Raw genomic sequence first — 26,321 nt, 5'->3', positions numbered from 1 at the left:
TGTCGTGTCTCCTTCTAAGAGTCAGGGGCAAGAGTATAGGTGATTGCACTTCAGGTAGAGGAAAGATCTCATATTCACAGAGGAGGGGAGAGTAGATTTTGTTGGCATATAGTGGCAAATTTTATTAAGGCTCTTGGAAAAGTGCTGATGACATTGGGAAAGGATTCAGTTTTTACCCAGTAAAATATTAAAAACTTATTTTGCTTAAGGCCATGTCCTCTAATTACTGAAGGAGCTTTTTTTTTAATCAGTCATAATAGCACTTATTGAAGGGCTTACTGTATAACAATTACTAATTAGGAGACTTTACAAGCATTTACAGTATTTTTATAGAAACCATATGAAGCAGGTACACTATTGGCCTCATTTTGCAAATGAGACAAAGGCAGAGAGAGGTTAAATGCCCAAAGCCACACGGCTAGTAAGTGGCTGAGCCTGGATATCACCCCAGAGTGCCCACATGTCCAGCTACTCTGCTCTGCTGCCTGCAGGATCACAGTGCAGTGTTGCTCACTGCAGCCGTACATGAGCAAGGCAGCTGAGTGTGAACAAAGGGGAAATGTAACCTAATTCTTCTATGATTTGGTGTACAAAGGGCTCCATAATCGTGGGGATTGATTACGACTGCCGGGAGAGGATGGTGTACTGGACAGATGTCGCTGGACGGACAATCAGCCGTGCCAGTCTGGAACTGGGAGCAGAGCCTGAGACAATCGTGAATTCAGGTCAGCAGCTTCACTCAGCAGAGTCTGCATTTCATTTGATTCTACAAAGTCACTTGTCTACTTTACGCTGAAGTCTCCCGTCGATTTTTCTCTACTAGGGGAGGTTAAGTTCTAGGCAAGTCATTTTATTGAGCTGTATAAGACTAGCCCCTCTGTAAGCAAACACCTTCATTACATAAGGAATGAAATAGGTGATTCCTACTGTGAGCGCTTCTCAAAAGAACAGAACTCTCATGGTAAGAATTCAGGGTGAGGCCTCGGTTATTCAGTCTGGCTCTGGCACTGTGGATGCCGGCTGTCATCAAACTGGTAGGTCTGCTGGTCTAGAAGCTAGAGGTAGTAGAATATGTAACAAAAGTACTCGTTTCTCTATTAACCTGGTTCTTGGGGACTTAGAGCCACTTGGGCTTTGTTTTCCCCTGCTGACCCCCTGCCCCACCCCACTCCTGGAGGGCTTCAGGTTTGCCCTCCATATCCTGCGAACATTCCAGTCCTGACTTTGCTTTATTTCCAGGTCTGATAAGCCCTGAAGGACTTGCCATCGACCACATCCGCAGAACAATGTACTGGACGGACAGTGTCATGGATAAGATAGAGAGCGCCCTGCTGGATGGCTCTGAGCGCAAGGTCCTCTTCCACACAGATCTGGTGAATCCCCGCGCCATCGCTGTGGATCCAATCCGAGGGTCAGCTGGGCTTCCCTAATTCTCCTCTTACCTGTAGATCCTAATGTGAAGCCCTTGGGTTTTAAATGGTGTGAGGAAGGTCAGAACACAAGAGTGTGTGAAAGCTCAAATGCATTCCTGTAACAAAGATTTACTGAGGATCTACTAGGTGTCAGGACTTGCTCTAGGAAAAGACAAGGTCTGTTCTTTCATGGCACATATTCTATGAGGAGGAAACAAGACTGTATAAACAGTATTAGTCTGTGATGTGATATGTAGAAAATTCAGATCGTGTTGTGAGAATTAGGGCTACTCTGAATCAAATGATCAGGCAAGGTGTCAGAGGACACTTAAACTGGAAGTGAAGTGGGACTCCTCCAGCAGCACATTTAGAAACCAGGGTTGAAGCCCATGGTAGGGCTGACCTACATCAAGTGACATTAACCAAAGCTCAGGCAGCACCTCTGGCCTCAGTGTTGCTGTAGCAGAAATCAAGATAAACATTTTCCCTGTCTGTGATAATTGCTAAGGTCATCAAATGTGACATACAGGATTTGTTCAGTGTCTCAGTACTTGTTAGAACCAGGGTGAATTTTTATATCTTGAGAAACTCTTGCCATGTTTAAGTGGAGTTTCTGTGAAATGAAATTCCCTGATGCCCTTCGAATCAGTAAAGAAAACCTTCAGCTTTAATTTTCAGGTGGTAAGTGCTTTTTGACTATGAAATACTTAGTGCAGAGCCTCAAAGGTGGTTTCAAACTTTGGGTTCTACACACAGGAAAAGGTGTCTCCTATTCCAGTTGACTTAACAACATGAATTAATAGCCCTCTTAAAAACTCTTTCCATAGGCTTGCCTTTCTGACATTTGGAAGGTGTTTTTTTTTGTTTGTTTTGTTTTGAAACAAGGTCTTGCTTTGTTGCCGAGGCTGGAGTGCAGTGGCACAATCTTGGCTAACTGCAAACTCTGCCTCCTGAGTAACTGGGATTACAGGCATGTGCCACCATGTCCAGCTAATTTTTGTATTTTTAGTCGAGACAGGGTTTTGCCATTTTGGTCTCCAACTCCTGACCCTGGGTGATCCACCCGCCTTGGGTTCCCAAAGTGGCTGGGATTACAGGCATGAGACACTGTGTCTGGCCCCTCATTCCTTCTTGGTACTTGACCTGAAAACTGGGGAGAGCTGCCATCTTGTAAGCAGTGATACCTTGGCCATGTCTCTGGAGTCTGGGTAAAAAGCATACTTTTAAGCTGCAATCCACAACACAGCCAAGATGAAAGTAGAATTTTCTTATCCAGACAGCAAATAGAAATGCTAAAGGACTTAATTTTTGATGAAAAGAAAACCCACCTTGAACCAGGTTTCAATAAAACACATGTATGACATCTCCCTGAACTGCTTAACAGAATGGCTGCCAAGCCTTCCTGCATATTTCTCATTTGCTTTCTATAGATTTCACCTTGACAACGTTCTTCCTCTGGCAATCCCCAAATCATCTATACCAGATACCTGTGTGAGCTTATTTCAGACGTTTTTGATGATATTAAATCATTTTGGGGAGGAGACTGATCAGAAGGGATGAAGGAGTGATATGCATGCTTTACCTTCTGGCCACCTCCACCTTAGCACAAAGTGGAAACTGCTTTCTGGCTTTTGCTCTCAGCTTCTCTCTGCTTCATCTAGGCATAAGGGATGAAATTCACAACCGGGGTGGGTAACCTATGGTTTCTTCTCTCTCTGAGGTTCTCTATAGCTCAACTGATTTATTCAAAGCTTCTATAGGTTTTATAAAACAGTATTTTATAAAAAGTGCTTTCAACATTATTTCTGCTCTATAAACCTGTTTCCTTATAATAATCTATTTCCACTTAATAGGACCATATTATTTCCTAGTTAGTATCTGTTATGAATATCTTTCATTTTTAACGTGGCATTTAAAAGGTAAAGTGCTTAACTTAAAAGGCTTCCATCCCTGGGTGCCAGGTACAGGACAATCGAGATTCCCCTTCAAGTACCAAATTGTATTTTTGGCAGAAAAAGAACAGTTTCCCTCTAAAATCCCTGGTCCACGTCTCTTCAAGTTCCACAGTTTATATCGAAGCCATTCCTAACAGCTGCCTTTGTTTCTATTCAAAACCCAAGATTCAATTCAAGATTTCAACAAACAGAGGGTTTTGGGGCAGTTGAGTCAACGGGGGTATCTTGGAGGCAGGGATTCTGATAGTAGTTTAGTAATGACTTCTTCCGCATAGTTACAATAATCAGAAAACCGTGTGACACAGGTAAAAGTGGAATATGGCTGTGTTACCTCTAGAGCTGTGTAACAAATTGCCCAAACCCTCAGCAGTTTAAGACAACATTTAGTCTCACAGTTTCTGTGAGTCAGGAATCCAAGTGTGTCTTCACTGAGCTCCTCAGGCATGGAGTCTCTCACAAGGCTACAATCAGGTAATGGCCAAACTGCAGTGATCTCAAGGCTCAGCTTGGGGAAGATACAGTCCAAGCATGCTCACATGGGTTGTAGGCAGGACTAATGTCTCTGGCCAACAGCCCTCAAGAACATCAGTTCCTTGGCACATGTTCCTCTTTATAGGGTAGGTTGCAACATGGCATCCAACTTCCCTCAAAGGGAGCGAGAGACAGCACCTAAGGCAGAAACCAGTTTTTGAGACCTAATATTGGCCTATCACTTCTGCTATACTCTACTCACTAGAAGAAGCAAGATACTAAATAATGCAGCCCAAACTCAAAGGGATTGCTTAAGACTATAATACACGAGGAGATGGAGATCACTGCGGGCTGCTTAGATGCTGCCTACCACAGGCTACATAGCTATTCTTTTACAATCTTGATTTTTAACTTACAGCAACTTGTACTGGACAGACTGGAATAGAGAAGCTCCTAAAATTGAAACATCATCTTTAGATGGAGAAAACAGAAGAATTCTGATCAATACAGACATTGGATTGCCCAATGGCTTAACCTTTGACCCTTTCTCTAAACTGCTCTGCTGGGCAGATGCAGGTAATACTACTGATGGAATGCAAACAGATAACCCCTCATTAGAGTGAGTGTGAGCACTAATAGATTGTACTACAAAATCAAATCCCATCACTTAGCTCTTTTGGTTTAAACACATTTCTAACAGTACAGCACATAATCTCCTTTCTTCTGTAAACTTTTAAATACTATTAAATGAGTCTTAAAATGAACTTTCTGGGGTTTGGGTGGAGGGAAGGCTATATCAAGCATAAGTTTGTACTGCTTGCCTGACCATGAGTGCTTGGCATATTTTTAACGGTTAAAAGAAATATTAGCCACTGTTGAACTGACAAACTGAATTGAAGTTATTCTGGTGCAGGGAGAGTGGGTCACTATAACTTACCTGTAAACATCTGTTATAATGCTAAAGACATTCTTTGAAAAGTGTTGTAGCAGGGTGGCTTCCTTCAGTAATAGCATGGGTATTAGCAACCCAAATTTGTTTGCTTTCATCAGCACAACTGAAAAAATACTGTGTCTAGTTCTATACTAAAGAATATGAAAAAGACTGTTCTTGAATTTGTAATCTAATAAAAGGGCCTATAATGCACATAGGTCACTTTTATAACCCAGTTGTTTAAAACAAGTTACATTTCTTAAAAGTATTTGAAATTTAAATCAGGGCTCCATGAGAAATGTGAAACTTGGAAATTCTTGGTTTAGTTATTATAAAAATTTTTAAGACTGATTCCTTTACACTGAAATATGTTACCATTTTAGTCACTTTTTTCCTACCTAGAAAATATTTTAAAAATACTAAGGATTTTGGTTAAAAGGCTGCCTCCGTAATTATACACATAGCTTACAAAGGACAAGTATTTATCCAGATATTATAATTTATAAGCTAAGGCTTGAAATCACACAAATTATAAAAATAATTACGTCTAATGCCCTACTTAGGCAGAAACTTACCAGATTTCAGTAAATGCAATCCTGTCTTCCAAAAAAGGATTGAAAGTTTGAATCTCTACTAAAAACTGGAATGCTATCCAACAAACTGGAGACGAGTAATAGGACAGGTAATATTACAGTTGTTAATCTATGACTGCAATGGAAGTAAAATATCTTATTTCCCCGTTCTTCCATTGTTTTCTTGGAGAAGGAATCTGTCATTCATTTTTGGCAAAGCAACTTATTACTCCGTGGTGTAAAAGGACCTCATTTTCCCCCTTTGTTTTAAAAGGAACCAAAAAACTGGAGTGCACACTACCTGATGGAACTGGACGGCGTGTCATTCACAACAACCTCAAGTACCCCTTCAGCATCGTAAGCTATGCAGATCACTTCTACCACACAGACTGGAGGAGGTGAGCCCCACACATTCTGGACAAGCCTGAAAAGGCCAACTGTTCCAGAGGACACGCCACTTGTTTTACGAAAAGTCAGTACGTGACTTTACTCAGTAAGACCTCTGAGGCTTTTGTTTTGTCACCTCCTCATTGGCAGATAAGATCCTTCAAGGATGTTTCTTTTCATCCTTTCATGTTTTTGAAATCATCCTTTTACTTCACCCAGAAATTGAATGGTATTGATCACATATAGCTTAAAAACTAGCAAAGCTATTTGATAATGAACTATCTCAAAAGGAAGCATATTAATCTAAATATGTTCTTTAGAGAGTAAGACTACCCTTGATACCATGAACTATATTGAATATAGGGCTTAAGTTGGTTTTTGACTAACACTGTGGACATATTGCCTGAGAGAGCAAAAAAATACTATTTAGACGAGCTCTCAAATGAGGAACTGTGGAACATTAAAGTCTAGGCCCTTTACCCCATGCCCTACAAATCTGATTTGATAGCTCATCATGTGATTCTAACATGCAGCTAGAGATGACCAACGGATTTAGAGCAATGGTCCCTCAAACTTCAGTGTGGCTTTAGCATCAGCCCTTGGACAGAGAAAACTGCCAGAAATTTTCCTCTATTGCAACTCACTTTTTGTAGCTAACTTCTTAATCTTGTAAATGACTCTCCCTGAATTCACTCTTCCTTTCTGTCACCAGGGATGGTGTTGTATCAGTAAATAAACATAGTGGCCAGTTTACTGATGAGTATCTCCCAGAACAACGATCTCACCTCTACGGGATAACTGCAGTCTACCCCTACTGCCCAACAGGTAAAAAATATGCTTTAGGATGCTCCTTTAAATTAGCAGGGTAGAGAAGGGGGATATATATGGTATTTGATTACCCCTGCTGCCTGTGACACTGCCACCATTGCCTTCTTCCTGCCCTGAGGGCCAGTCTTTACTACCTTAAATCTACCTAGTTTATACACAAAATGCAAAGACTTGCTGTTGCAACTTGGCTACAATATACTCACCCACCACCCTCTCCCACCCCCGCTCTTCTCTCACAGGAAGAAAGTAAATACAGTAATGTAAAGGAAGACTTGGAGTTTACAATCAGAACCTGGACCCTGAAGAACAGTGACTGCAAAGGCAAAGAAAGTAAAAAAGGAATTGGCCATTAGATGTTCCTGAACATACAAGATGAACATTATTTAGTGCAAAAAGACTTTTGTGAAAAGTTGATACCTCAATCTTTACTACTGTATTTTTAAAAACGAAGGTTATTGCAAGTTTAAAAAGGTAATAGAATTTTAACTGTTGCTTTAAAGCAACTTCTTGTAAACACATCATTAATATTTAAAAGGTCAAATTCATTCAACTAAGAGTTTAAGACTCTAAATGTGATTTTTGCTATGGATTCCTTCTGGCCAAGAAATTAAAGCACATGTGATCAATATAAAAATCAATCCTAAACCTTGACAGTTGGAGAAGCCAATGCAGAACTGATGGGAAAGGACCAATTATTTATAGTTTCCCAACAAAAGTTCTAAAATTTTTTACCTCTGCATCAGTGCATTTCTATTTATATCAAAAGGTGCTAAAATGATTCAGTTTGCATTTTCTGATCCTGTAGTGCCTCTATAGAAGTACCCACAGAAAGTATCACATTTATAAATACCAAAGATGTAACAGTTTTAAAATTTTCTAGATTACTCCAATAAAGTGTTTTAAGTTTTCCTATGACTTAAGGATCTATATTGTCTCTAGGACAAAGTTGGGGGTTGACATATATGCCCTTAACCACAAAGGAGAAAGGTGATTTATGCAAACATACAGCACATAATAAAAATTCTACTTTCCTAAACTTTATTAAAGAAAAAAAGCAATGGTGGTAAATCTCTAGAACATACCCAATTTTCTGGGCTTCCTCCCCCGAGAATGTGACATTTTGATTTCCAAACATGCCAGAAGTGTATGGTTCCCAATTGTACTAAGTTGGTGAGAAGCTGAAGTCCTAAAGTGTTCATCTTCCAACTTTTCCCAGTCTGTGGTCTGTCTTTGGATCAGCAATAATTGCCTGAACAGCTACTATGGCTTCATTGATTTTTGTCTGTAGCTCTCTGAGCTCTTCTATGTGCAGCAATCGCAGAATTTGAGCAGCTTCATTAAGAACTGCATCTGTTTTATGAGAAAAGAACACTGCTTCAATACTTAATTTTTGTATTTAAGGCCATTTACTTCCCCCCCAAGTATTAGGTCTCTAAAATATAGTTTGAATTTAAAATCACTTACCTCCTGTATCAAAACCAAGAATATGTTTGTCTAAAGCAACAGGCAAGCCCTTTTAAAAAAAAAGACAAAATGAGAGTATTTATGGTTAAGAACAGCATCCTTTTCTCATCTGAAACTGAAAACCACCTAGCTATTCTGGTGTCTTAACTCTTTTAGCTGCATGGGTAAGGGAACTAAGAATTTTGTTTATATTTGCCTTGTGATTAGCGAGTTTTCCCTATTTCAACCGGTTAGGGGATAAAAATTAGCTTTAAATGTACCAGGAAGCTCTATAGCTCATCCAATCCTTTAGACCAGGCATACAAAATAATATATCCTTATTGCAGCAGTGCCTTGTCATTACTGCTGTGGAAGGTGAGTTGAGCAGGGCTGTTACTGTCTTATTTTGGTAACTGTAAGCAACAGTATGAAGGGCAAAAATAGTACCTTATATTCCATTTCTGAGCACATTAATTTGTCTTTACAAATTGTACAAACATATCTAAAATATGTATTTTTTCAGCCAGCATGGTGTTTACCAAGATTTAGGTATAATTTAACTTTCAAGAGTTGACTTGAAAGTTACTTTGAAACAGTCTAGGAAAATGAAAAACTAAACCACTCAGCACCTATGGACATACTAAAGATGGTGACTATGATGATGCCATTCTGTGCTGCCAAACTTCACAGAAACAAATCTCTAAAATGAGGACAGGCAGTCTGTACTTCCTGCTGATTATATAAAATCATTGCCAAGAAACACACACACTACCTATACTTTCAATGTTACAACCTGTTACTATTCAAATGCTTTAGTTGCTGCTCAATTCTTGCCTTATCTAGTAATGTAAATCTACCTAGGCTCTATCTGCTTTAAAACAGCTAACAGATTGTGAAGAAACCAATGGGTATGAAAGCACAAGTGAACAAAATTAAAGAGCAGAATTGTACTGAATGGCTTTATATGTTCATCTAGTACCAGAGGCTCCATTTTTTCTCCTTTGTCTGCCAACAGGCCACCACGCTACCCCTGAAAACTACCAGATGCCTCAAATACTAGTTATAAATGGTTACAAGTACACTAAACTATAGGAACTCCACTAAATTGTTATAGGTTGGTATCTTTTGAGATGACACCAAAATTAAAATGTGGAGCATTAAAAATAAAACTAAATTTTACTTTACAAACAAGAGCAAAGAGATTTGGCTAAGCCTTATGCTGCCTTCCAAAGCAGACATAGTTTTGTTGAATGAATGAATGAATGACTTTATTACGCCAGAACAATTTACTGTCTGTTCTATAATGTGGTGAAATGAGCTGATCTTTAATCCAACTTCCAGTGGCCCGATTCATATATAACGAGCTAATAAGAACTTTTAAAAGAAAATTGTGTCTTTCAGAGATGCTGCCCTGGCATTAGTAACCTTTTAACACTGCTGGGCCTGCCTAAAGGGGCTGGAGGACAAAAGACATTGGGAGATGGGGGAGGGGTGCAGGGAAGACAAACAACATAGTTGTGCCCAAGGCATTCACTACAACTACAATCACTGCTGCAGGAGGGAGGTGTTATCAGATGCTGCTGCTGACCTGAGGACAGTCTCTCTACCGCTGCACAGCCAGTGAAACTTTAGGCATACATGGATTTCTGATATAATATAAAAACATTCCATATTTTCTCTTGAACGGGAAGGTAGTCATGGGATATAGCTTTCTCAGCCTACAAGGTAGGACTGAAAGATACTATTTCAGTCTCCTGTACCTTGAACCTTATACTCCAACAGAACCCCCTGTCCCTTCACTTGGGCAGACTGACAAGCTCATGCAGACATCCACACATGGACCCTTCTCCCCACCTACCATAAGAGCACAGGCTCTCACATCAGACTGCCTGAGCTCAATCACTTACCAACTAGGTGACCTTAGCCAAATTACTTTATCATGTTTTATGCCAGGAAATTGAATAAAACAATTTACTCTGAAGAAATAAAAGCAAGGATAGAATTTATATGGAAAAAGAAAAGTAATTTGTAGTGAGGTGTGTTCCTTCTTCTCCAGCATGAGTCAAAATAATCCAGTAAGTTTCATACGGGTAAATCCTTTTAATTTAACTTCAACAGGCCACAGACATAATTTGTGGACTGTGAATGAGCTACTTGTAGCTTTTTTAAGATACAAAGTGAGAGGAACTTCAGCGAAGTTTGATTTTTCACTCAAAAATGACCCCCTAGGCACTGAATACATTCCATTTGCTTTAGGAAGCACTGAAGTAAGCTATCCTTTAAGTTGTTCCAATGTAGAATGGATATCTTAAACAGATACATGCAAAGTTTAAATCATGGCAATACCAGAAGAAATGTTCATTAACAACTTATTTAGGATTTATAGAAACATACCTCTTTTGTTTGATTTGCCTTAGCAACTGCATCCTGTGTCAGGCGCTCCTGAACCAAAATTCGAATTGCCTAAGAAACCCAAAAATATTTTTACTTTTTATAGGCTGTGTGCCTGTCATCCTTTACTTCTATGAGCCCAGAGAATAAGGATGCTAAGTTTCATGAAGTTAGAATTACCTAAGTTCATTAATAAACTCTCCAATAAATTAAAAATAAAAAAAAAAAAATCAACCACTAATATAATGTAACCTTTCACGCTTCTAGTATTTTAATAATGTTGAGTGGTGCCTGCAACAATTAAAACCATTTTTTGAATAGGTAATTCACATGCCTGGTAAAAAACAACTTTAAATACAGCAAGATACATGGTAAAAAGTAGGTCTCCTTCCTACTCCTGAGCCTTGCGATCCCCTACACATTCCTTACCCTCGCCAAAAGTGTGAAATGACAAGCATGCTTAGCACGAATACACATTTTTGGCACAAAGGGTAGCAAATCATACATACTGTCTTACACTTTGCTTTTATCACTTCACTCTAGTAAAATATTTTCATACCTTTCAAAGGACACCATTGGTGGTTTTCATCACCAAGGCACTTCATTATGGTAGGCATGCATGCAAGCATCCATACACACTTAAAAATCAAATTTAAAAAAAATGGAATCTTAATTAGGGAGATGACAATTACAACTCAAAAATCAGTGTGAAAACAAACTATAATTTTTAAATAAAAAACCAAATGTTATCTTTGAAAAAGAGAACTCAAACAATGTTTAACAGTGACTGCAGACGTTATTAAATAGTCTGGGGCCAGTTAATATACTGATTCTTGTACTTGGCAAATGTACTAAGATGTTTTCTATATTATGTTACTGTTTCAGTGCCTCTTAAAGTAACTCAAAAGGGACAAATGTGCAGCTAGGACTAGAATTTTATAGCATTTTATTGTAGTTGATTTATACTTTATCCCCTTGGGTTTTGAAGTCTAACAAAAGCACCCCAAATAAGCTATGCATTGTCTGACTCTCCTCTCACTTTATGATTAAAACTGACATGATCACTATAGAACAGTTCCAAGGCAATTTACATAATTGTCAGAATAAAGAACAAGCCTTTGAAATAGCTAAATTTCACTAAAAACATTTTTGTCTTTTGACATGCAATCTGGATTGAGAAAATCCAAATTAACATTCAGATTCAGTATAGAAAATTTTAATAACTTAGGAATAAAATAGTCTTGTTAAAACTGACATTTAATACATAAAAATCTAAAAAGCATGGTAAGTTATGGCTTAATCTCTTGGGTAGAGTGAAATGTAATTATTCAACTTATCACAAAGTAGTTTACATGCACAACGTCTAAAAGCTTTTAATCTCTTGTAAAATCAATAATAATTTCTAAAATAATTTCCAGGTCTGGCATCTTAAGTACCACTCCCTTGATCCACACCACTGTACTTTCACGATTACTAGGAATAAATCTTCTGAAGTTTATGATTTCTCTCAGAAACAAGAGACCTCTTTCAGATTACTGGGATCCCTGAAGTATAGTTATGAACTGAGTGGCCTATCTAGCACTGGGGACAGAAAGATTCATTTCTCAAAGAGATTTTGGGGTTATATATTTTTGACCAAATTCACCATTACTCATTTGGCATTTTCTACCATCTTAACAAATGCGGACCATGAATCATTAAAAAGACTAACTAAATGGAAGTAGGATAATGTGGGAAAAACAATGGACCACAGGGTTACAGTGCTTAAAATCCTGGCTCTGTCATTTTTTGTGTCATCTTAGACATTGAGTCTCAGTTTCTTCATATGATACACATTTTTAAAAAGATATTCGCAGCTGTCTCTAGGATTGCTGACAGGATTGAATGAGAACATCTTTGCAAAGGATTTAGCATAGTGCAGGCAGAAAACAGACAATCCAAATCAGATAAAACCATGAAATCTGCTTTATGTCTCATATTCTTCTGTGTATTTTAGTCTTTCAACCATAATTTTAATATCGAGTTAATATTTAGAAAATATATTTTTCTCTGTGCACAGTTTCTGTCAAGAATCAAGAACATGAAGCTGACCTTAAGCATTACCAGGTAATCATCATGACGCTGAATCTGAAGCAGGTTAGCCAAAGCCATCACACCAGCCTTAAAGTCAGGATTATTTACTATAAAAGATTAAAAACAAACAAAAACTTACAACTCTGCAAACGTATAATTAAAGACGTATTTGTGAACATACAAAAACAGTTTTAACTTTTCGGTAACAACAAATCTCTTAGTTTTTAAAACTGCTACTCACAAGAGAAAAAACAAAGCCCTGTAGACTATCAACAATTAAATTGGTAGGATAAAACGGTTTTCCTATTACTATATGAGATGGTCCCCAACTTAGGATGGTTAGACTTGTAATTTTTTGACCTTACAATGAGTTCAGTGGGATGGGATGTAACCCTAGTGCAAGATGAGGAAAATCTGAACTTACAGTGGTTCCAGCTACAATTTTTCAACTTTACAATGGGTCTTTTGGGGTATTAAATGCATTTTTGACTTACGGTATTTTCGACTTTGCGACATGATCTCATCCTAAGTCAAGAAGTATCTGTATTGCATCAGCCAAACTGAATAATCCAATAAATGAGTAATTTAACTCACATTATATTTGTCCTGTAACTTTTTCTGCAAGGCTAAATTATGCAGCATTTTTAATTAACATTTATTCCCAAGGCCATTAATTTTAGTACATAGATCCCTTCAATGGATAGTTTTCCCAAAACCTTCTCTCTAAGCAGCGGCTCTGGAGTGTCTAAGAGGCTCACTCATTCGAAAGGGTTAACTCTTAAATTATAGGTCACAATGAATAAGGCAGTGAACGAATATTTTACATATCCTAATTTAGGTAATTAGATTCTTCATACTTTTAAAAAGGGAAATTACTAAAAGACATCCGGGACTTAAAACAATGGAAAATTTTACCACTTGTCTCATAGTCATTGGATTAAAAGAAATTTATACATTCAAAAAGGCAAACAATGACCCCCATGATTATACAAATCAAAACTCCAAATTACTAGAAGCAAATCAAATTAACATTCAGATATTCAAATGCAAGGGAAAGGAGAAAGCACATTATAAAAACATTATAGAGAATAAAATGTCAACATAAATGCTGTCTGCATGGATCCTTCCTAATTTACTAAAACCAGGTAAACGTGGACTTCATTCTTCAAAGTAAAAAACATTTAAGAAATCAAAAATGTTGATGTTCAATGTTATGCATTTATATACTCACCATCCAAATTGATCAATGGTTCTGCATTTTTAGTTGCATTGTCAGCAGTTTTTGAATTATCAGGTACTAAATCCTTGTATTTTTCAGCTATAAAAAAGGCAAAAATATAACTTGTAGAACTGCAACTCAAGGTAAAATGACTACTGCTATTTACCAAATTTAACTGAGCCAAACTGATTACAGGTTGAGTAATTTCCAATTTTTAATTTTTTCAGACTTTGGATTTGAGTATCCCTTATTGGAAATGCCAATAATTTCCAATTTTTAATTTTTTCAGACTTTGGATTATCTGCATACATAAAATGGGTTTTCCTGGGGATAGGACCGAAGTCTAAACACAAAATTCATTTTTATGTTCAATGTGCAACCTATACACATAGCCTGAAGGTAATTTCATACAATATTTTTAATAATTTTGTGCATGAAACAAAGTTTGTGTTAAGTGCTTATGTGTGGAAATTTCTACTTGTGTCCTCACGTCGGTGCTCAAAAAGTTTTAGATTTTGGAGCATTTAGGATTTCAGATTTTCGGATTAGGGATGCTTAACCTGTATAAGTATAAAACAACTCATTCAAACTTAATTTTTGCTATAGAAAATGTAAAAAGACAATGTAACTATCTTTGTGATTAAGCTAAAGCAATTACTGGACTATGTGACACAAATATCTTTTCATTCACATTCCTAAAGGCAATCATTTCAAACATGTAAATTTTAGGAAGGTAAAAATCTGCTTTTACAGCTTCCTCTGAAATCTGGGGTAGAAGAATGGGAGAAGGGTTAAGTATAGGTTATGTAAGATTAAATAGAAACTCATTAAAAAGTATGCTTCCCCCCATCTTCTTTTGAATGCTGTATATAAAATCCAAAAACCTTGCTTTCCAAAAACAAATACATCAAATACACCATCATATACAAACCTCCAACTTATTTCATGGAAACTTGATATTCAGAATTCCAAAGGTAGATTTTATTATTTTCATTTGAAAAATACTTAAAAGGAATTCAAAAATAACACTTATTAATAATTCACTAAACTTAATGTTCAAAATGGCATCTTAGGCTATAGAGTGCTTACGTGATCTGTTAATGAAATGAGGAAAAAATAAAAGTATACAATTTAAGTGAGAGTTAAAAAGGCTTCCACTGGCCAAATCTGGAGCAGTATATAAACAGCAAAGTACATGATGACAGAAAGGATTATAATCCATTGAGTAAAATAAGAATCTATGTATCTACACTGATTTAAACAAACAAGTAAATTAGAGATGGGAAAACTTACAGGAGAAAGCCAACAAATAAATGTAGAAAAAAATGATGAAATTAGAAAAACACCTCTTTGTCGATGATCAACATAATAAATGATGCAGGCAAGAATCATCATATGGTTGCTAAAACTAGGGGAAATTTGAGGAGCAAAAACATAATTGATATAGTCTCAAAGTACCTCCCCACAAGATATATTTATTACAAAGAGGAAAACAGTAACTTTACACTGGAGAAACCGTAACCCAGTGATCAAAGTAACATAACTAGTAAAGGCACATATCACTACCACATATCTCCTAATATGATGCACTAAAAAGAACACATCACTTCTGTATTATTCCTAACAAAAGTATAAACCCCAGATCTAATGAGGAAACATCATATAAATCCAAATGAGGGACACTCTACAAAATAAATGTCAGGGTCATGAAGCACAAATAAAGACAGGAACTGTTCCAGATTTTAATATACTAAGAGAGATGTAAAAACTAAATGCAGTGCATAATCCAGGATTGTTCTGGGTTGTTTTTTTCTGTTGAGAGAAGTGGGGGTTTGGTAAAACGTGAATAAATAATAGTAGTGTATCAAAGATAGCTTCCTGATTTTGATCACTGTACTGTGGTTATATAAGACAAAGTTGTTTTTAGGAAATGTGTTTTAAAGTGTTTAAGAGTAAAAAGGAATCATCTACAACTTACTATCAAATGGTTTAGAAAAAAATGATGTGTGTGTCTCTGTGTAGACAGAAAGATGAAGCAAATGAGGTAAAATGTTACATTTGTGGACTTGAGGTATATGAAAATCTTTGTACTATTTTGTAATTTTTCTATACATCTGAAATTATATATTTAAAAAATTTCAGTTATTAATCATGTTGACAAGCTACCAGAAGGCTTCAAAAAGTAGTAGAGCACAAACAATAAAAACTCACAATGGTTTCAGCAAATTTTAAAATAAGTAACTTGAAAGTCAAGGAGGCAACATATCAATGTAAAACCACAAAAGAACATCAGCACCTCCTACTGATTGGAGACAGTATTATATGACAAATTTTCAAGTCTGTTTTTGCAATTCTGAATTTTAATAAATGAAACTTGTTTTCTAGCTTAGACTTTTAATACACTTTGATACCATTCACCTTCAACTATATGTTGACTGCCTTTTTCAATATTGAAAAATTTACATTTCACACACAAGCTTCTTTTATTCACTAAAAGAACATGCTATTACTGAGAAATACATGTACTTAAGTCAACTGTAGGTATACATGACCATATGCATCTACCATTGAAGGTTAACAGTTTATAAAAATGGAACAAATAGAACATAATCTCAGATGTAAGAATTTGGGAATAACTGAAAAACACTTTTGATAAGCTACAAATCGGCTCATATACAGTTCCTACCAATCCAGAGCAGGGTAGATAAAAAGACCTTGTTAAACGCCCTAAAATGTATACTACACTAAAGCCACAAGGCTTATGAATACATATATTTTCCAAAATAAGAAAAACAAGTTTTTTTTAATGGAAAACTTGTTACTAAATGGAAAAGTAAATGAAGTCTCAAATTGAGCTTTCCTTAAGATTTTTGCCATAAGGCTTCTGAAATTTAAGTATGAGGCACCAGCAAAAAACTAGCTGACGCTCCAAATCAGTGTATGTAAACACTCACATATATTGCATTTGCCACATAATTACTGAAATTGATAAGCACTTGTTGTGTGCAAGAAACTACATCAGGTACTGTGACAGACACAATATTGACCTGTACCCCCCAAGATGTCCATGTCCCTATCCGGAACCTGTGTATGTGTTACCTTACATGGCAAGATTTGCAAATATGATAAAATTAAGAATCTTGAGATGGGGGATTATCCTGGATTATCCAGGTAGGCTCAGGAGGATCAGAGTCAGAGACAAAGTTATGAAAATGGAAGCAGAGTCAGACTGGAAAATGCTATGCTGCTAGACTTGAAGACGGAAGAGGAGGCCAGAGTCAAGGAATTCAGGCAGCCTCTAGAAGGTAAAAAAGCAAAGAAACTGATTCCCCTAAGAGCCTCCAAAAGGAACCCACCTTGCTGACAACTTGACATGAACCAAGTGGGACTAATGTTAGCCTTCTCATTCTAAAATAATAAATTGTGTTTTTAGTCACTGAATTTGTAGTAATTTGCTACAGCATCAATTGGAAGCTAACAGAGGTACTATGCAGGAATCAAAGCTGAATATCAGCTTACAAATTACTGGGACGAATAAGACATAGAAGCAAAATGGAAAGTGGTTAATGACTTAAAAGGTATAGAGTTAAAAGCTATGGAAGTTCAGAGGGCAATTATACTGCTGCTAAGACATACGACAGCATATGAGAGGGATCTTAAAAAGATGGGTAGGATTTAGATGTGTAGAGATAGAATGAAACAGTATATTAGCCAAGTGATAAGTTTGAACAAAGAAACGGAAGGGGAAAAGGGATATAAACAGGAAACAGTATTCTAATTTAGCTGGGATATCAAGATGTGAATACTGGCTGGATATCAGTCATCAATAACTACCAGGCTAAGGAGCTTAAAATTCTTTTTATAGAAAATGGGAAATTAGTGTTTATGAATATGTATGATGTTTATTAATATGAATAAGTAACTAGAACTGTTCTTTGGAAACAAGGAGCAAGTGGCATCCTAAAATAGATTTACGTTTCAGAAAGTTAGCTTGCTTGGCTATGCAGTTAAGAACAGAAGGTGACACTAATGGGAGATATTACAATACTCCTGGCAGAAAGTGACAAGAGTCAGAATTAGGATTATGCCAATGGAAATGAAGATACAACAAACATAAGAAAAGGTCAGTGTAGGCAGGATGAAAGGGATAAGCCAAGATATAAAAAGGCTTCCAAAGTAAATAATTAAGAGGACTATAACTAACCAAAAAACACAAAATGCAGAGGATGCAGATAAGATAATCAAATCTTGCATTCAGATGCTGGCAGGCCTTTCAAAATGAAATGGTCTAAAATGAAATGGTCTAATAAGAGAAAAGGCAAGTGTAAAGAAAAATTGTTTTTACTACAGGTACTAATATTCAGAAGCTTCCAACCATAGGAGTATCTATGATAAGACAGTAGACATAAGTAACATATTCTGGCCTATAGAGTATTAACGTATATTGGCATTAGACATGTTTCAGACTTTTGAGAAATTACCTGCTGCAACAATGCTTCAAAGTCCCATCAATTCGGGGACACTAACAATTTAATTTGAAAGGCTACGGTGCAGACCATATTATCAAAGTAGTGTTACTCTGTGAGAAGACAATTAGCCTTCTCCAGAGGGCACCATTTCCAGATTCTAAAAGAAATATATAAACACCAATGAAAGACAATAAAAGTGCTTTTAACTTGTGACAAGAATGATCCAAAGGTAAAATAGTATCAGACAAAACAAACTGCTAAATTCCCTACATTTTCACACTCCCTTTCCCATCTTTCCTCTCTCTTTAAAAGACACATTCCCCACAAAACGTACCATTATCTCCATATTCAAGTCTAACAGCTAAACCAAGAAGCCAGTCAATAGCTTCTTGTCGATCTTGAATCTTGAAAGGACAGTTAACATCTCTGAGATACTGTGAGGGAGAAGAAAAAAAAAATCACCAGTTTCATTATTACCATAAAGTCATAGAAAAAAGAATGGGAGAGTTGAAAGAGACCTTTAGTTTGGATCCCTAACAATTTTTAAATAACATTTATATTACTACACTTTTGATGCAATTATATAACCCAACAGAAGGGAACATTTAAGTGTACCATCTTAAAAAGAAAAAAAATAGAATATGAGAACTTCCTCATTTATAGATGAGAAAGCTGAGGCCTAGAGATTGACACTTGCCAAGGGTTACAGAACTTATAACCGGGACTAGAATCAAAGCTTTCTGATTCCTAGTCTCAATATACATACAGCAATTAACTAAAAAAGATAACTTTAAAAAGGATATGCAATAAATCATTATCTAAATCTTAACTTTCATATTATGGAAATGCCACTCAAAAGAGTAGCCATGTAACATACATGTAGGGTTTTGTAACCAAGTAATTTAAATAAATGTCAGAAGCTGTATATTCAAATAAATGTTGCATATAATAGTATTATAGGCAACATTAATTATATGTAATACAACATTGCAATGGCACAATCTTGGCTCACTGCAACCTCTGCCTCGCGGGTTCAAATGATTCTCCTGGCTCAGCCTCCTGAGCAGCTGGGATTACACACATGAGCCACCACGCCTGGGTAATTTTGTGTTTTTAGTAGAGACGGGGTTTCGCCATGTTGGCCAGCCTGGTCTCGAACTTCTGACCTCAGGTGATCCACCCGTCTTGGCTTCCCAAACTGCTGGGATTATAGGCATGAGCCACCATGCCCAGCCTGGAAAATTTTTTATATTCTCTAAATACCTTTCTACATGTAGAATTCTGTATTGTCTTGTACACATGAATAGACTATAAAATGTAATATAAACAAACATAAAATCCTAAAAATATATTTCGAAGTTTTAAGTTCACTGAAAAATTTAAAAATATTTCCTAAGAGCAAAGGAATACAGTAGTATTAATAGTAGCAGTATAGAGGCTTGGTAGTAATAAGTTTATGACACTTGCTATGCGCCAGGGACTTCTGTGAACAGTTACTCATTAAAAACAAAGCCACACTTGTGAGATAGGTACCACTGTTACCCTCACTTATTGGTGAGAAAATTGAGACATGGAAAGGTTAACAACACTGATGTAATTTATACAATCCCTAATTTATAAAATCACTGATTCCACGAAGAAAGTACCTAATCACACTGCTCTAGCAAATGAAAAACAGCCTTTTTCAAGAAAAATATCTCACTCATCAAATATAACTGATAAAAATGTTTAATGTAAGTAATGACACTGTAAACCGATTTTTATTCTGATAATTCTTTTTTATGCAAAAGTGTTACTAAAACGAAATCAATGGGAAAATGATTTGAGGAACAAAAATATGATATACCAGAGATCTTTTAAGGACTATTTCTCTAGTATACAACAAGGGATATCTGTTTACATTAAATATAAGCATAAACATGACAGTCTTAGTTTTCAAGCATGTCAATGGTATCTTTTTTTGAGACAAGGTGTCACTCTGTCGCCCAGGCTGGAGCACAGTGGTGGAGTGCCTCAGCCTCCCAATTAGCTAACATTACAAGTGTGTGCCAGCACACCCAGTTAACTTTCTACTTTCCTGTAGAGACAGGGTTTCCTCAGGTTGCCCAGGCTGGTGTCAGAACTCCTGGGCTCCAATGATCTGCCACCTCAGCCTCCCAAAGTGCTGGAATTATAGGTGTTAGCCACCACACCTGGCCAATGTCTTCTTTTAATATAAGAAATAGCACTGTATTATTGCTACGTTTTCAGTTTGACAAACATTCTGATTTGGGCCATAAAGGGAAAGTGAAATATTTACATCATTATTTATTTAAGAAACTTCATGTTTCTAGAGAAAACTATTTCTATCTAATAATGAAAGCCTGGTAGGAAGACATAAAATGATTTGCTCTAAAAGCAAAAGATGCATCTAATAAAAAAGCGAAATCCCTGAAATCCAGCTTTCCTAACACTGATCATTATCACTTTTATCTTAAAAGAAGAAAGTAATTTGACACTCATCTTCATATGATTTTCAGACAAGGTCTCTGTACTTTTACTTTACTTCCTAATTCATTACCTTTTCAAAGAACTTGGGCCAGTCACTGCTGTGGATGTTTCTTAAATTACCTCTGTCTTCAATCTTGTAGTGTCTGATTTTCTGGTCTTCAAGCCAAACAATGAAGTTTCTAAATTCTGTTTCATCTGCAATAAAAAAACATCACATAAAATAACTAGAAGCACTATATAAAATACCTCCTTCTCAAGTATATGTTCAGATATATGTTCTTGTGGAATTTTCTTAACCTCAAAATACTACATTAATTAAACCAAAAGAGGGAGTTGAAAGTACAGATTCTGGAGTTGAAAGTACAGATTAACAATGATCTGTTCAAATCCTGGCCTGAATTCAAATTCTGGGTCCAGATACTTACTGGTTGTGTGAACTTGGGATAATCACCCACATTTTCTGTGCCTCAGATTCTTCAGCTACAAAATGAGGCTGCTAACAGAACTTACCTATAGAATTATGAAGATTAAAAGAAGTTGTTTTATTTAAGAAGTTTCTTAAATAAAATAAATACGGATAAAAACAGTGCCTGGCACATAGTTTTGCTATTTAAGTGTTAAATATTAATATTCCAGTTCCTTTGCAGACAGAAAGGGGAGACAGGGCAAGGTTAAATTTATAGCAAAGTAATAAGGTAAAATAAACAACAAAAGTAAAAGAAATTAAATGACAAAAAACTGTGACTACTGTTGTCATGTAATGTTAACTGCACATTAAATGCATACATTGTTTTGTTTAATCCTCCCCATACCTCTTTTGAGGTAGGTAATATCCCATTTTACAGAAAAGAACATTGAGACTCAAAGATTCCAATTCAGAACAAGGCTCTATTTTCACCGTTACTTTGTTAAAGTAGAAAAACAACAGATTATAATTTGATATGCTTCTACAAGAGATCAACAAAACACTGACATCCTGCTTAGATATTATTTTCAATTTGTGAGTCAAATTCAAGCTTCCATTATAAGGTCTTGAGAATTATACAATGGTCTGAGTATCACAAGTTACACTTGATCACTTTCAAACTTACCAGTCTATCACAGGCCAGAACTATACAAAGCAAATGAGTAGTGGTGGGCAGTAGTTTTGTACAGTGAGTAGCAACGTTATTACTTTTTAAAATTCTAATGCTGTAAAATCCCAAATACCTTTGTATTTACAATTCAACCTTCCCATTCATCTGCTGTTAACTTTTTTTTGCAAGACCACACAACACAACTAGCCTGTTACTACACGCGCTTACCCTCCCACTGTGATCTGTCCTGACTTCATTGTGTACTGTCTCAAACTGCTCAGTGGGTTCTGACTGCTTCCACCCCTCGACCCTTTAGCTCCTGGCAGGCAGTGAGCTAGTCTTCAAGTTAGCACCTTCCTCAGCATCCAGCACCGCGCTGGCCCATTATTAGCAGGTGCTCAAGGTATTGCCTAATTACCCAGGGAACCATGGAGTTGAATAGTGAGTGAGAAAGACGAATGCTCTTCCTTTTATGTGCTGAGAAGCTAGTTACATAGTGTTTGGAGTTAAGCAAGTGCAGAAAGTAACATGCTGAGACAGGAGTAGGTGAGAGGGCTTTGAAGCCGGGAAGGGGCGGCGAAGAGCCGAGGTGCGTGGCGACCCAGAGGAGAGGGGCCCGAAGGCCGGCGGCGGAAACCAGGCCGCCGAGGGTCCCGACGGGGAGGAGGGGTAGGGGCACTGAGGCTGGGACCGCCGCCCAGGTCAGGGACACCCGGCCGGCCCGCGGCCGTCGCCTCACCTTTGCAGTTGAAGCCGGCGGGGTTGTGGTAGTCGAGAGCCGTCAACTTGCGTCGGAACATGGTCCCCGCTTCTCGCTCTGGTCCCCCGGGCCTCGGCCGGGAGAGAAGAAGCGAGGTGGAGCGGGCGGCGCAGGCACCGGCGACGCGGCGAGAGGGCGGGCTGGCGCTTGGACGCTCCGAAATGACGGCGGCTTCCGCCAATCGTAGCTTAAAAGCGGTGGCCGCCGGCAAATGCCCACCAATCGAGACTCCGACTGGGGAGGCGGGGCCACGTCGGCGCACGTCGACGCTCAAATAAACTTTATTGTCAGCTTCCTGGTTGTACACTAGGCAGAAAACCACTGGGAAGCCACTTTCCTTCCTTTCTTGCTATAGCATGCAGAGAATAGTATATGTAGGCTTTTAGTATTCGCTGTACCTCCCGTTGGATTACAGAATTACTGTTTAGTGTTTTGAGTGCATTCATTCATTACTCCTCCTACATAATAGGTGCTCTTCTAATACAAAGACGACAAAGCAAAGTCCCTGTAGTAAGATGCTCTCAGACTAGTTGGGAGTGATCCACAGGTACACATACAACTGTTAATACGATGCGATCGTTCCAGATATCCTCAGCCAGAGTGAAATCTGAAGCCGAGATCGTCCCTCACTCCCGTCCCTCACTCCCCTTCACCCTCGGTCACAGCATCCACTAGGTCACCAATTCCTGCCATTCTCTCCTAACTCTCAAATCCCTCACCTCCTTCCGGACCCCACTGATACAGCCACAAATCAGACCCTCATCACTTTTGCTTACTCTAATTATCTGATTGATTTCTTAGGGCCAGTCCTGCTTTCTCCACACCATTCCCCTACACAGCAATGACAGAGATTTTTCTAAAGCAAAAACCTGTCCATAACTTTCTCTGCTTATGTTTTAGTGATTCCTGGTTACCTCCTAGAAATAATCAAAACTCTATATTGTATTTAAGATCTTTCCTGATCCAGTCTCTACTTGCTTTTCAGACAGTGGAGAGAGGGCAGTGAACAAGACAGACCAGGCCCCTACTTTCATGGAGTTTAAAAGGCTAATGAGGGAAACAATAAATAGATAAGTATAAACTAAGGCTTGAGGATGGTGAGGCATTCACCATGCAGTCAAAAGGGTAACCTAGTTTGAGGGAAGAGGATGTATAAAGCAGGAAATGAGCAACAGCATGGCCCAGAGGGACTAGAGCTTGTAGGGGCTGAGGGTGAGAGGGAATGACAGCTAATAAGACTATAGACAAAGGCAGGGGTCTGATTAGGACAAGCCTCTCATGGCAAGCTAAGGGAAGCTATTGAAATTCTTGAGGGTAAGCCAACTATGTATGTTTCATTTCATTTCAACAGATTTTAATTAAACACTTAGGATCTGTGGAGTATACAAATGAGTAAACTACAGTCTCTATTTTCAGGAAATTTAAGTATAATGACAAACATAGATGTGTAAATAAATACTTATAATCTAGAGTTAGAAAGGGTAAGTGAATTACAAGAAGTATAAAATGTACTACAAAGAAGTGCAGGCCGGGTGCAGAGGCTCATGCCTATAGTCCCAGCATTTTGGGAGGCTGAGGTGGGAGGATAGTTCAAGCCCAAGAGTTTGAGACCAGCCTAGGCAACATAGTGAGACTTTGTCTCTACTAAAACTAAAACTTAAAAAAAAAAAAAAAAAAAAAAAGAAAGAAAGAAAGAAAGAAAAAAGGAAAAATTAGCTGGGCATGCTAGTGCGTGCTGTGGACCCGGCTACTTGGGAGGCTGAGGTGGGAGGATCACTTGAGCCTGCAAGGTTGAGGCATGATGGTGCCAACCTGGGCAACATGCAAGACCCCATCTCAAAAATAATAGTAATAAAAAGAAGTACAGAGGCCAGAATACAGCTTTAGTTTTAAGGGGGCACTGTAAGATAGTCTATATTTTTCAATTAAGATACTTACAGAGTGAATCAAGAAAACCAGTTCAAGAGTGTCTCAGTTCCAACAAAATTTGATCAACGATGCAGGTCTCATATTGTGGTGCATGCTAATTGTATAATTAATGAAATACTAACCAAAAAATCAAAAAAAATGAACCAATCAAGGAAGGGAAAATAATAAGTACTTACATACAAATAATAAATTAAAAAGGGGGAAAAACACAATTGCAGACAATGAATTTCTTTAAAAAAAAATAAGGAAAAAGTCTCTTACCATTTGTTTTCTGAAATTGACCTTTCAATGCAAAAAATGAAGTTGTTTACTCCTGGCCTAGTCTTTCTACTTCAGGGTCCCCATTGTCAGCAACTTAAGACTGTCCCTGGTCATCAGCCCTGGCCATCACGAGGAATGGGGAGGTCAGAGGAAGATTCTGACAATGCAGAATGCCAAAGGGACCCATCAGACTTGAACAGAGAATAAAGCAAATTTTGGAAAAGAAGTATAACATATTACAAATATTAATCCATTTTTTATGTTAAAACCCAGTTATCTTTTTTTTCCCCTGAATTTGAAGGAGTTCTTTGGCCTATGCTGAATGGAGTGTCCAACAGTAAGTGAATCTTACATAATTCCATTTCTGAAGACAAAGCCCTCTGTATACTTCAAGAAAAGGAAAGCAACTTTTGTGTGTGTGTGTTTTCATGAGTACCCAGTGTTTAGCTCCTACTTATAAGTGAGAACTTGTGGTATTTGGTAGTCTGTTCCTGTGTTAATTTGCTTAGGATAATGGCCTCCAGCTGCATCCATATTGCTGCAAATTTGGACATAATATTTGTTCTTTTTATGGCTGCATAGTATTCCGTGGGGTATATGTACCATATTTTCTTTATCCAGTCAGCCTTTGATGGGCATCTAGGTTGACTCCATGTCTCGATGAACATGAGAATGCATGCGTCTTTTTGGTAGAAGGATTTGGAAACCAACTTTTATTATCAAATGACCTGAACTCCAATCTAATAGTTGATCATAGGTTTGATAGGCCATTAATTCATCTGTTGAATTGTTCAATAAAGTGTTTAGAGTGTCAGTTATATGCCAGGCAATCTTGTAGGGATTTTGGAGGCATCTGAGAACTTAAACACACCAATCCTTGACCTCAGGGAGCTTATCATTGGGCAAAGGAAGACAAACAGTACAATAATAAATAAATACATTATTTACTATTCAGAAGGTTCTAAGTACTGTAGGAAAATTACAACAAGGTAAGGGGGGTAAGAAATAGGGGTAAGGATAGTGGAGAAAGTAGGATATAATAGGTGTTGCAGTTTTAGACAAGATGGTCAGGTTGGGCCTCATTGAGACAGCAAAGTATAAGGAAGTGCTAAAAGGAGGTAAGGAAATTAGCCACACAAATATATGGGGAAAGAGATTTCTAGATAGAGTACTCAAAAAAAAAAAGCAAGATAAGAATGGTTTTTATATTTTTAAATGGTTGAAACATCAAAAGAAGAATAATATTTTATGACATGTGAAAGCTACATAAAATTCAGATTTCAGTGTCCATAAATAAAGTTGTATTGGAACACAGCCATGCCCATTTGCTAACTGACTGCTTTGGTGCTACAAGGCAGAGTTGAATAAATGCAACATAGACCACATGAATCAGAAAACCTAAAATATTTGCAAGGAAATATATGGTTTCAGAAATGTAGAGGTGGCCATTTCAATGGTATTGCCAGGGCAACACATTATCAAGAAAGGCAACCAGTCAGAGGTACAAGTTGCTCTTTGAAGGACAGTTTCACAACTTGTAACATCTTTTAAAGTCTTAGCAGTTTTACTAGAAGCCTTTGTTCAAATTGGTCTTCCAAAAACAGTGAACAGAACAAGTTGGTAATAATCAGGAATAGCCACAAAAGTCTCTACA

The 26,321-nt window shown here is 37.4% G+C and overlaps 2 protein-coding genes across 5 annotated transcripts in view; one reads left to right on the top strand and one right to left on the bottom strand.

The window, feature by feature from the left end:
* Nucleotides 1–7,464, top strand: part of NID2 (nidogen 2) — a 63,250-nt gene extending 55,786 nt beyond the window's left edge. For 3 of the 4 annotated variants that reach the window (XM_037983981.2, XM_037983979.2, XM_037983980.2), the window contains 6 exons: nucleotides 596–725; nucleotides 1,240–1,411; nucleotides 4,257–4,414; nucleotides 5,616–5,739; nucleotides 6,441–6,553; nucleotides 6,796–7,230. In XM_037983981.2, the coding sequence (XP_037839909.2) occupies nucleotides 596–725; nucleotides 1,240–1,411; nucleotides 4,257–4,414; nucleotides 5,616–5,739; nucleotides 6,441–6,553; nucleotides 6,796–6,806 (708 nt within the window). In that variant the 3' untranslated portion in view covers nucleotides 6,807–7,230. Of the gene's footprint in view, nucleotides 1–595; nucleotides 726–1,239; nucleotides 1,412–4,256; nucleotides 4,415–5,615; nucleotides 5,740–6,440; nucleotides 6,554–6,795 lie in introns of all 4 variants that reach the window. The other variant, XM_037983982.2, reaches the window with a different exon arrangement.
* A 113-nt stretch (nucleotides 7,465–7,577) lies between these two features.
* On the bottom strand, nucleotides 7,578–22,634 carry RTRAF (RNA transcription, translation and transport factor). Its single transcript, XM_007986690.3, has 8 exons — nucleotides 22,457–22,634; nucleotides 20,712–20,836; nucleotides 18,486–18,585; nucleotides 13,695–13,781; nucleotides 12,482–12,570; nucleotides 10,394–10,462; nucleotides 8,021–8,069; nucleotides 7,578–7,906 (listed from the first exon to the last, which is right to left on the bottom strand). The coding sequence occupies exons 1-8, from the start codon at nucleotides 22,515–22,517 to the stop codon at nucleotides 7,752–7,754; spliced, it is 735 nt and encodes a 244-aa protein (XP_007984881.1). The 5' UTR covers nucleotides 22,518–22,634; the 3' UTR covers nucleotides 7,578–7,751.
* Between the last annotated feature and the right edge of the window lie 3,687 nt (nucleotides 22,635–26,321).

The sequence above is a fragment of the Chlorocebus sabaeus genome, chromosome 24 (genome assembly GCF_047675955.1).
Source record: "Chlorocebus sabaeus isolate Y175 chromosome 24, mChlSab1.0.hap1, whole genome shotgun sequence".
NCBI classification, from domain to species: Eukaryota; Metazoa; Chordata; class Mammalia; order Primates; family Cercopithecidae; genus Chlorocebus; species Chlorocebus sabaeus.
The sequence above is the reverse complement of the archived record's forward strand: the minus strand, read 5'-3'. Positions and strand labels throughout refer to the sequence as shown.